This window comes from Schistocerca serialis, chromosome 5 (assembly GCF_023864345.2).
Source record: "Schistocerca serialis cubense isolate TAMUIC-IGC-003099 chromosome 5, iqSchSeri2.2, whole genome shotgun sequence".
Taxonomy (NCBI): Eukaryota; Metazoa; Arthropoda; class Insecta; order Orthoptera; family Acrididae; genus Schistocerca; species Schistocerca serialis.
In genome coordinates, this window is record NC_064642.1 from 631,187,228 (window position 1) to 631,199,951 (window position 12,724).

The following is a 12,724-nucleotide window of genomic DNA, read 5'->3' on the forward strand; positions in this document are numbered from 1 at the left end:
TAGAAAGAAGGATCCTTTATTGTATGATTATATGATAGCGGAACAAACACTGGTAGCAGTTACTTCTGTAAAATATCTGGGAGTATGCGTGCGGAACGATTTGAAGTGGAATGATCATATAAAATCAATTGTTGGTAAGGCGGGTACCAGGTTGAGATTCATTGGGAGAATGCTTAGAAAATGTAGTCCATCAACAAAGGAGGTGGCTTACAAAACACTCGTTCGACCTATACTTGAGTATTGCTCATCAGTGTGGGATCCGTACCAGGTCGGGTTGACGGAGGAGATAGAGAAGATCCAAAGAAGAGCGGCGCGTTTCGTCACTGGGTTATTTGGTAACCGTGATAGCGTTACGGAGATGTTTAATAAACTCAAGTGGCAGACTCTGCAAGAGAGGCGCTCTGCATCGCGGTGTAGCTTGCTCGCCAGGTTTCGAGAGGGTGCGTTTCTGGATGAGGTATCGAATATATTGCTTCCCCCTACTTATACTTCCCGAGGAGATCACGAATGTAAAATTAGAGAGATTAGAGCGCGCACGGAGGCTTTCAGACAGTCGTTCTTCCCGCGAACCATACGCGACTGGAACAGGAAAGGGAGGTAATGACAGTGGCACGTAAAGTGCCCTCCGCCACACACCGTTGGGTGGCTTGCGGAGTATCAATGTAGATGTAGATGTAGATGTAGATATACCTCCCAATTTGGAACTGATTGGCTATTTACTATTTCTACAAGAAGATAAAAGCAAAGGGTGAGCTCTTGCTCTCGCAATCAAAATCATTCAGCAGCGAGGTCTGATTTCGAAGAGCCTTACCACATTAGCGAATGAAATAGGGAAAGCCGTTCTTGGTTCCCCACGTGTGGTACACAGGACTGCGCTCTTGCTCTTCGAACAGTACTGACGAATTTGGACGAAGACTGAAAAAAGAAAGGCACTCGGAACAGGAATGGAACCTGAGCCCTCTGCTGCTAAGACTGGCGCCAAGTAGTCGCTCGCCACTCAGGATGCCGGCTCCCGACAAGACGGGCGAACTGTGCCCCTGCAAAGTGGCGTGGCGAGCAGTGTATAATCCTCTTAGCGTGCGGCGCGCATCTCCAGCAAGTAGTGCGCCCGCCACTCAGGCAGCGCTCCGGCGCGCCGGCGGCGTCTTACCGAACTACTGCTGCGGTTACACCCGGCAGTGCGGTTCCAGCCAGGTGCGCAACTTCTGACCACTAGTTGCCACCTACTCTGCTCTGAATTCCTGCTGTCTCCTTGTGCAGTTTACCGTTAAGTGGCTTTCCATCTGATCAGATGGCGAATGCCAATGGTAAACAGCTGCCTCATGACACTGATTTCATGCAATTGTTCCAGCGAAGGGAAACTGATAAGAGTTTTTGGAAGGAGTTAAATGAACTTAAATGAAATGAGTGGCTCGATGGAGATGCCACAATAACAGTAATATTAGGAGTTGTTGTTGTGTCACCGCAAGACACCACACTTGCTATGTTGTAGGCTTCAAATCGGCCGCGGTCCGTCAGTACACATCGGACCCGCGAGTCGCCACTGTCGACGCTAGCAGGCTGAGCGCCGCCACTCGGCTGGTCTTACGAGACAAGCTAGCGCACTGGCCAGTTCTACAGCCGACTTTAATAGGAATGGTTCACTTGTTATAGCTTCAGAGATCTCATTCGCAGAGACGCCGGTTAGCATAGCCTTCAGCTAAGTCAGTAGCTACGACCTAGCCAGGCGCCACATACAGTTTATGCATTGACAATTGATCTATATGGGTGAAGCAATCAGAATTGGAAAAAAGTATTCGCAGTTCAGTCTATAACTGCACTTGTAAATATTATTGTACAAAGTCAAGATCGGCGTTCACCGCTGATGCTGAATTAAAGCTAAGTATTTAATTGTATTCCAGTCTACTAACTTTCTAATCATCTAAGATGTTCCAGATACATCCCGTCAAGTATAGTTCATGGATCCTCACGTCAGCCTACGTGATCAACGCGTGCAATTAACGGCCACACCTCGTGGTCAGGCTAAGAGTCAAATTGAGTGACTCAACCAGGTCACCCCTTTTTCCATGAGGCCCATAGTTCCGCCTCATACATAACAATTTTAATAGTGAATATGTGGTACCGCAGTATTGTCAGTCCTGTTATTATTGAGTTCAGTATTTTTTTAATTACACAATGTTCTGTGGACTAGGAACAATGACATGCGGAATGGGCGAAATAAAACTGGTCCAGAAAATACACTCCTGGAAATTGAAATAAGAACACCGTGAATTCATTGTCCCAGGAAGGGGAAACTTTATTGACACATTCCTGGGGTCAGATACATCATATGATCACACTGACAGAACCACAGGCACATAGACACAGGCAACAGAGCATGCACAATGTCGGCACCAGTACAGTGTATATCCACCTTTCGCAGCAATGCAGGCTGCTATTCTCCCATGGAGACAATCGTAGAGAAGCTGGATGTAGTCCTGTGGAACGGCTTGCTATGCCATTTCCACCTGGCGCCTCAGTTGGACCAGCGTTCGTGCTGGACGTGCAGACCGCGTGAGACGACGCTTCATCCAGTCCCAAACATGCTCAATGGGGGACAGATCCGGAGATCTTGCTGGCCAGGGTAGTTGACTTACACCTTCTAGAGCACGTTGGGTGGCACGGGATACATGCGGACGTGCATTGTCCTGTTGGAACAGCACGTTCCCTTGCCGGTCTAGGAATGGTAGAACGATGGGTTCGATGACGGTTTGGATGTACCGTGCACTATTCAGTGTCCCGTCGATGATCACCAGTGGTGTACGGCCAGTGTAGGAGATCGCTCCCCACACCATGATGCCGGGTGTTGGCCCTGTGTGCCTCGGTCGTATGCAGTCCTGATTGTGGCGCTCACCTGCACGGCGCCAAACACGCATACGACCATCATTGGCACCAAGGCAGAAGCGACTCTCATCGCTGAAGACGACACGTCTCCATTCGTCCCTCCATTCACACCTGTCGCGACACCACTGTAGGCGGGCTGCACGATGTTGGGGCGTGAGCGGAAGACGGCCTAACGGTGTGCGGGACCGTAGCCCAGCTTCATGGAGACGGTTGCGAATGGTCCTCGCCGATACCCCAGTAGCAACGGTGTCCCTAATTTGCTGGGAAGTGGCGGTGCGGTCCCCTACGGCACTGCGTAGGATCCTACGGTCTTGGCGTGCATCCGTGCGTCGCTGCGGTCCGGTCCCAGGTCGACGGGCACGTGCACCTTCCGCCGACCACTGGCGACAACATCGATGTACTGTGGAGACCTCACGCCCCACGTGTTGAGCAGTTCGGCGGTACGTCCACCCGGCCTCCCGCATGCCCACTATACGCCCTCGCTCAAAGTCCGTCAACTGCACATACGGTTCACGTCCACGCTGTCGCGGCATGCTACCAGTGTTAAAGACTGCGATGGAGCTCCGTATGCCACGGCAAACTGGCTGACACTGACGGCGGTGGTGCACAAATGCTGCGCAGCTAGCGCCATTCGACGGCCAACACCGCGGTTCCTGGTGTGTCCGCTGTGCCGTGCGTGTGATCATTGCTTGTACAGCCCTCTCGCAGTGTCCGGAGCAAGTATGGTGGGTCTGACACACCGGTGTCAATGTGTTCTTTTTTCCATTTCCAGGAGTGTATTTGATGCCCCTTAAGATACGCTACCCGTCACACTTGTTCTGGCCTAAATGCAGATGATGTAAGTTTGTATGCCTGTCTTAAGGTGTACGAAATATTTTCTGGCTCTTTTTTTTTTTTTTGTCTACCCAGTATAAACAAAATGTGTTGTAACTGTTATGTATGAGGCGGAACTATGGGCCTCATGGAAAAAGGGTGACCTGGTTGAGTCACGCAATTTGACTCTTAGTCTGATCACGAGGTGTGGCCATTAAATGCACGTGCTGATCACGTAGGCCGACGTGAAGATAAATGAACCATACTTGACGGGATGTATCTGGAACATCTCAGGTGATTAGAAAGCTAGTAGACAGGTTGTTGTTGTTGTTGTTGTTGTTGTTGTTGTGGTCTTCAGTCCAGAGACTGGTTTGATGCAGCTCTCCATGCTACTCTATCCTGTGCAAGCTTCTTCATCTCCCAGTACCTACTGCAAACTACATCCTCCACCCTCCACGCTGCCCTCCAGTACTAAATTGGTGATCCCTTGATGCCTCAGAATATGCCCTACCAACTGATCCCTTCTTCTAATCAAGTTGTGCCACAAATTTCTCTTCTCTCCAATTCTATTCAATACCTCCTCATTAGTTATGTGATAGGAATACAATTACATATTTAGCTTTAATTCAGCATCAGCGGCGAACGTCGATATTTGTACAATCATATTTACAAGCACAGTTATATACTGAACTGCAAATACTTCTTTACAATTCTGATTGCTTCACACATATAGATCAATTGTCAATGCATAATCTGTATGTGGCACCTGGCAAGGTTGTAGCTACTGACTTATCTGAAGGCTATGCTAACTAGCGTCTCTGCAAATGAGATCTCTGAAGCTATAACAAGTGATCCATTCCTATTAAAATCGGCTGTAGAATTGGCCAATGAGCTAACTTGTGTGGTGTCACCGCCAGACACCACACTTGCTAGGTGGTAGCCTTTAAATCGGCCGCGGTCCGTTAGTATACGTCGGACCCGCGTGTCGCCACTATCAGCGAGTGCAGACCGAGCGCCGCCACACGGCACGTCTAGAGAGACTTCCTAGCACTCGCCCCAGTTGTACAACCGACTTTGCTAGCGATGGTTCACTGACAAAATACGCTCTCATTTGCCGAGACGATAGTTAGCATAGCCTTCAGCTACGTTATTTGCTACGACCTAGCAAGGCGCCATTATCAGTTGCTATTGATCTTGTGATTAATGTATCGTCAAGAGCGACGTTCACCATTTATGGATTAAAGTTAAGTATTCCACCAGCTACGTCCGTTTTTCTAAAGTCTAATTTCCTTGTCCTGTTCCAGACCTCACGCCTGCCCGCGTGAGCTAAAACGCGTGCCTTTCGGCTTCCTCTTGTATCCCGGTGTTGGCTTTCCTGCCAACCCACAACAGCTTGTTTCGTAAGACCAGCCGAGTGGCGGCGCTCGGTCTGCCAGCGTCGACAGTGGCGACTCGTGGGTCCGATGTGTACTGACGGACCGCTGCCGATTTGAAGCCTACAACCTAGCCAATGTGGTGTCCTGCGGTGAGACCATAGTAACAGTACAGAAGCAATATCTGCAGAAATACGCTGTTTCAGGAAAACGCTGAGAAATAATAGAATAAAGCTACCTTATTACGCGGAAAAGGAGGAGGTAGACATCAGGAAAGCTGCGCACGTCGATGAAGTGGTAAAAATATTGATTCGCTGTTGCAAAGAATGAAGACAGCTGGGATATGATAGAGAGGAGCTGCTTTGATGTTTACAGTTCAAGCTATAAGCTCGTCTTGAGTAAACCGTGGTCCTGGATTGCACTCATGTTACTGGTGTGTTCTAGGATTACAGCGAAGTGCTGGATGTATCAGATCTTGTATTGGAATTATGAATTTATACAGGAAGGGCCCAATAAAGCTGGCCCAGAAGACCTTTCATGCACCTTAAGAAAGCAAATCAAATTGCATCATCTGTATCTGTCGTATGCCATCTTAGGCGATTTATAACACTTAAAACACTTGGTAATGGCACTTTGAAGCCGAAATCATGATTGTGTAAGTGTAAATGTAACGCTGTAAGTAAAAAACAGTCTAATGGTGGTACTGACTTTACAGAAATTAGAATTGTCATAGACAGTAGCTCCATACGGTGTGTTCACTGTGAGATTCAGAGTACAACTGGTCTAGTTCACAGCATCACCATCAGAGGGCAGTGTCGGCCATCCCCTTCTACCGTCCCATGACATAATCCAAGATGGCGGTCTGGGGGAAAATAGTGGGAGATTCGCTCAGTCTGTGTCTAGCTGCTGGACTGGGAGGACGGACGTAATTATTTGCTTTGTTCAATGGATGAGATGTCTGTGCTGGAGGAGGAGTGTAATGGGTGTATTAGCTGTAATCTTCCAGCTCAGGGCTGTGTCGATAGCCACCTGCATAATATTTGGAAAGCAATGATATTTTTGAAGACAAATACGCTTTATGATATACTAAAGATGCAGCAGGATGGGGGTAAGTTGCACTTTGCAAGTCATACTGATAAATGTGTGTGCTGGAACTGTAGATGATTTGATAAAAGTCCAGTCAGTCTTCCAAAGCGCAAGAGGCAAGACATTCACTCCAGTGCGCATGCTCCCTGCCCCCAGCGACAACGCCGTCTTATGGCACCGACACGCTGTAGCCGTATGGGTGGCCACATACTTCCTGTCGCTTTGGAAATACCCGCAACCTTCCTCTTTCCCATCCCCAACGCAAGGATACACGAACTGCTTCAGGAGCTATTACATCTGGTGTTGCAGAATACTGGCACATACATAAATTGAAGATGTCACAGGAGTTAAAAATAACAGTGCACAAAGAAAATGAGAGAGCTTTGCAGACGACCCAAGAATATTTAAACAATTTTCGATGTAATTGCACGTTTTGTTCCGAGGAATGCCACCACCGCACTTGAAAACAGGCTCTAAAAAAAGATCGCGATACGCTTGTCAAATCGTCCCTGAGACACTTCGTGCGCTTTTGTGGGAAATACCACAGTCTTCCCTTGTCTTTGAGCACGTGCTCCCTCGGGACTTACTTAACCCAATTGAATATGTATCTAAATACACTTTCAAAAAAGATCGCTGCTCAGTAGTTTGCATCAATTTTTCGACATATATTGCCGCACTCGAACACTGACTCTAAAAAGACCACTGCACACTTGTGACACCTACCTGAGACCCTTCACACTCTTTTGTGACAAAAAGGTCCCGAAACCGATATCAGCTATAATATCTGATTTTACACTCCAAAATGATGAAATGGAGAAGTCGACATAAATATTTCTGTAACTCTAAACAGGACACCCACCACTTTTCGAGATTTAGCTGCTTGTTTGAAGGCACTAACAGAAAGCTAAAAATTTCTGAGTCCTACAGCTACTGTAGTGTTCACCACTTTTCTGAAATGGTGAGTGGTGACACACACAGTGGTTACGGTTACTACAAGCCACACCAAAAGTTGGGAAACGGGGCCAAACTTCTAATAGTTTACTGTCGAGTTGAGATTTTTACACACAAATGTTTTATTCATATCTTACAGAAACTAACAGTACGGGAATAAACGACCTTTTAAACAGGCCGCTAACGGCAATCAAATCATTTATAGCAATACATCAATCTTGAAGTACGGCAATCAACAACCTTTCAAAACGCGCCGCTAACGGCAATCAAGTCATTTACAGCAATGCAAAAGTTTAGAAATTTCTTTTAAAAAACGGCAATCCAGTCATTTATAGCAATACAACAGTTTAAAATTTCTTTAAAAAAAACAAAAACAAAAACACAGAAGCTAACAGTACGGCAATAACAGCCTTTCAAAACATGCCTGTAACGGCAATCCAGTAATTTATAGCAATACCACAATTAAAAAATTTCTTTTTTAAAAAAACACACAAGCTAGCAGTACGGCAATAACAGCCTTTCAAAACACGCCGCTAACGGCAATCAAGTAATTTATAGCAATACAATAGTTTAAAAAAATTAAAGAGCATTAGTAAACAGGCTACTAAAGTAAATACAGAACTTTGTTAATAAGGTACGGTGAGGCAGTGAAGCTACCAAAACCGCCATTAAAAAAATCAAAGGTCTCAGCAAACACACGATTACTGGCGTCACCACACGAAGTTACCAGATCTCACTTCCTCCATAGCAGTTTCCCGGAAGCAAACGCAGATATCGATAGCAGAGGGAAAAGACAACCAAGCAGCCACTTAATGACAGGCAAAACATGTCAGGGGAAGAAAAGGAAAACCAATGCAATCTAAACACAAGGTGTAGCACGAGTCGATACACGGCTCAAGTGGGGTTAGTTTATATTTTCCGGTTGAGTCAGGGAAGTTATTTTCCTCACTTATCGAAGCACAGTCTAGTGTCTAAGCACAGACGGGAAAATCAGAACAATTACACAAACAGAATTCGAAGGACTGCCCTACAAATGAGAAAAATGGCTGGGCTTTTCGGTGAACTTTCGACGTCCTACAGTTGCTGGTCTGGGGATGCTCTAAAGCCACAATGGCAGGTGAGGGACAACATCCCATCTGACCGAACCAGAGGAGGATGGTCTGCTTGGACGTGTCACTGAACACTCGAACAAATAAGACAACACGTGACTCTCAGATGTCGCAGAACTTTCTTCAGATACCTTGCCCCTGTCTTAATCGAACCAGTTTGTAGAGGCTCCTATGCCCTGCACAAAGGATGTTGTGTGACTGTCTGACATCATGGAACTTCTTATGAATGGAGCAGTCTACTTGGTTCTTACTGAAGTTTAGCTACCAAACTGCTGCTGCTGCCGCCGTTGTAGGAGCACTGTCCGGCATTTTCTGTGGAAAGACAAATTACGAGACTTTCAGCTCCAAATCTCTTTTGTGCAGATCGGATAAAAGCATACAGCAGCATACAGCGATAGTGAGGCTGCAGAATAAAGTGACAAAACTAGGGAACGGGGACCAGACAATTTATTAGTTGTTTTTAAGAAATTTCTAGTTTTACACTGACCCGGAGCTATATTTTAGCCAGTCAACCAAAAAACGAACTGACGTACAAAAATCACAAGACCAAAAAACAGTTAATGTAGTGTAATGAAATTTCGGGAAAACATTTGTCTAGGTAATGTATTGAAGTGACTGTCACTGCAAGATCACAGGTTTATATAAGCCATTGAAAATGTGAAATGCTAGTTCAAATGGTTCAAATGACTCTGAGCACTATGGGACTTGCCATCTGAGGTCATCAGTCCCCTAGAACTTAGAACCACTTAAACCTAACTAACCTAAGGACATCACACACATCCATGACCGAGACAGGATTCGAACCTGCGACCCTATCAGTCACGCGGTTCCGGACTGAAGCGCCTAGAACTGCTCGGCCACACCGGACGGTAAATGCTAGTACATTAGTAGCTAGTGTAATCATCATGTTGTTGAATACAAGTACGAAGACGTGCATGTATTGCGTTGTACGGACGCCAGTTTGTGGGAAGGAGTTCCAAGCCCGTTGCACTTGGTCATCCAATGTAGGTACAGTTAACGCTGGTTATGGATGACACTGGAGTTGTCGTTTGATGACGTCCCATGTGTGCTCGATTGGAGACAGATCTGGTGATCTAGCAGTCCAAGGGACACATCGAAGTTCTGTAGGGCATGTTGATTTGCAACAGTGGTATGTGGGCGACCATTTACGTGTTGGAAAACACCTCCTTGATAGCTGTTAATGAATGGCAGCACAAGAAGTCGAATCACCAGACTGACGAACAAATATGCAGTCAGAGTGTGTGGGATAGCCACGAGTGTGCTCTTGCTGTCATGCGAAATCGCACCTCAGACCATAACTCTAGGTGTAGATTCAGTGTGACTTGCATGCACACAGGTTGGTTGCAGGTCCTCAACTGGCCGCCTTCTAACCAACACGGCCGTCAGTGGCACCGAGGCAGAACAAAGTTTCATCAGAAAAACCAACAGACCTCCATTCTGCCCTCCAGTAAGCTCTCGCTTGACACTACTGAAGCCGCAGATGGAGGTGGTTGGGGGTCAGTGGAATGCACGTAATCGGACTTCTGTCTCGGAGCTGTCCTTGAAGTAACTGATTTGTAACAATCTGTTGTCTCACTGTGGTGCCAACTGCTGCTCAAATTGCTGCTCCATATGCCATACGCCGGACTTGATGGTCTTCCCTCTCGGTGGTGCCAGATGGTCGTCCAGAGCCCGGTCTTCTTGCGCTTGTACATTTGCGTGACCACGCCTGCCAGTAATCATACACACTGGCACGTCTTTCCACAGTATCGCAGAAGGAACATTCAGCACCTTGTAGCCCTATTATACGACCTCGTCCAAACTCAGTGGAGTGTTGATTAAGGCGACTGTGTCGCCTTAAAAAATGGTTCAAATGGCTCTGAGCACTATGGGACTTAACTTCTGAGGTCATCAGTCCTCTAGAACTTAGAACTACTTAAACCTAACTAACCTAAGGACATCACACACTGTGTCACCTTGAAGGTACTCATGACAAACATCAGTTCACCACGTCCAATCACAAAGATAACTAACGCTCACGACCATTACAGCGTGCATTTAAAGCAAACCTGATTTGCATTCTCACAGTGGCACTACTAGCGCCACTCTTACGCGTCTGGCGCGGAAATTTGAATAAACATGAAATTTCAGATGTTGAAACATGACTGCTAACTCTTGTTTATGTCGCACAACTCCTTCTTGGTGCTGAGTTTTTTTCCCATCATTGTATGTAGTTCGCAATACACATTATCCAGAACTTTAGTAATAGCATGTCAGTCCACCCTTTAAAGAAATAGAAATCATAAGAGTAAATCAAAAAAAGCACTCCGTCTTCAGGCCACAAGTGGCCCATCGGGACCATCCGACCGCCGTGTCATCCTCAATTGAGGATGCGGATAGGAGCGGCGTGTGGTCAGCACACCGCTCTCCCGGTCGGTTTGATGGTTTTCTGTGTCCGGAGCCGCTACTATTCGGTCGAGTAGCTCCTCAATTGGCATCACGAGGCCGAGTGCACCCAGAAAAATGGCAGCAGCGCATGGCGCCTGGATGGCCACCCATCCAAATGCCGGCCACGCCCGACAGCGCTTAACTTCGGTGATCTGACGGGAACCGGTGTATCCACTGCGGCAAGGCCGTTGCCAAGAGTAAATCAAAAAATTCATTAAAAAAGTCATGTGTGGAATTCCGTATGTGTTATGAGAATTGAATAAGCGCTTTTAAAGTTTTTCTCAATTTCGTCACTTCAAGGAGCATTAATATGGAATTTTTTGTTGGTTATTTTTCTTGATATTCAACATAATTTTCTCAACTGTTCTTTTTTACAGCTCGGATTTTAAATATTTAGTGTAAACCTAACATCACTGGAATATGATCAACTTTTTTGTGAATGTATTCTAGTAACGACACTGCCGGAAAAAAAATTGTACACCTCGAAAGACGGCATCGATATTGATCCGACGATGGCATATGCCACCTGGGGGACAGCAGATGTACTGATAATGGTTTTAACATTGTCCGCCAACAGAAAGGATACTAACATAGCTACCAGAGCGCCACCGTGCCTATTCTTTAACAGGGAAAGAAGGCTCAGTGTGGTGCAAATGTTCAAGAAAACAGGCAACCACGCCACGATGATGCAATCCTGCTTCCTACATCAAACTGAGCGAGTTTGGAAGGGTCTTCCGAGTAGTCGGATGGTCCTTTCGGAAAACTGTCACTCAGGCTGGATGTGCGGCATTAATTGTGCAACGATGCTGGTATCAGTGATCATATGAACAGTCTCACAACAGTAGACGAAGTTCTGAACGTCCAGGCAGCAGAGACACCCGCCAGGATCGTCATATTCTAAGGGCAGCAGTGGCAGATCGTACAGCTACCACAGCACAGATAAGAGGATGTTTCTAGAATGAGATTTTCACTCTGCAGCGAAAGGCAAAGGTCCCGAGTTCGAGTCTCGGCCCGGACACAGTTTTAATCTGCCAGGAAGTTTCATATCAGCGCACACTCCGCTGCAGAGTGAAAATCTCATTCTGGAAACATCCCCAGGCTGTGGCTAAGCCATGTCTCCGCAATATCCTTTCTTTCAGGAGTGCTAGTTCTGCAAGGTTCGCAGGAGAGCTTCTGTAAAGTTTGGAAGGTAGAAGACGAGGTACTGGCGGAAGTAAAGCTGTGAGGACGGGGCGTGAGTCGTGCTTGGGTAGCTCAGATGGTAGAGCACTTGCCCGCGAAAGGCAAAGGTCCCGAGTTCGAGTCTCGGTCCGGCACACAGTTTTAATCTGCCAGGAAGTTACAGATAAGAGGGTTTGGAAGCCCAGACGTGTCAACACCAATTGTTGCCAACCAGGCAGGTTATTAGCAGTGTGACTGGGCACTCACACCTCCAGCCTGTCTTCCACTCACGCCACAGCATTGACGTCCACGGCTCGATTGGTGCTGTCATAGGATCACTTGGAATGGCGCGAATTGGTCTTCAGCGATGAGAGCAGATTCTGTTTGCACGCAAGTGATGGTCGTTTGCGCGCACAACGTAGACCTGGTGATCGCTATCACATAGAAGGAATTCGTCCAAGACAAGCTGGCTCCACCCCAGACTCTCGTTCACCATTTGTGTTTATTGAGAGCACGCTAGCCAGCGCTCCGTATACTTGCAGAGTTTTCTTATACCCGTTCCTTTGCTGTCTTTGCAACAGGAAGATGATGTGTTGTTCCAACAGGACAATGCCCGCTCACACACTGCCCGCGAAACTCAGCGTGCTCTGCAAGACGTTTAGCAACTTCGTCGGTAAGTACAGTCCCTGGACGTGTCTCCAGTGGAGAGGGTGTGGGATATGATGTGGCGAACAGTACTCGTGCGACTCGTCAACCAACATCTTTCATCACGTAAACAGGTCGAGCAAGCATGGAATAACGTATCCCACGACAGTGTTCGTCATCTATACGGTCGACTGGATGCCAGAGTCAGCATTCGCATTGCCGCGCTTGGAGGCTACACCACTCACTAATATGGGT

At 46.9% G+C, this 12,724-nt stretch overlaps 1 protein-coding gene and 1 pseudogene across 1 annotated transcript in view; one reads left to right on the top strand and one right to left on the bottom strand.

The window, feature by feature from the left end:
- Nucleotides 1–1,002: 1,002 nt before the first annotated feature.
- The window catches only part of LOC126482148 (uncharacterized), a 211,461-nt gene continuing 199,739 nt past the window's right edge, over nucleotides 1,003–12,724 (top strand). Inside the window, exon 1 of the mRNA XM_050106124.1 lies at nucleotides 1,003–1,194. Coding sequence (XP_049962081.1) covers nucleotides 1,003–1,194 — 192 coding nt within the window. The remainder of the gene's footprint in view (nucleotides 1,195–12,724) is intronic.
- LOC126483000 (5S ribosomal RNA) lies at nucleotides 10,740–10,856 on the bottom strand (annotated as a pseudogene).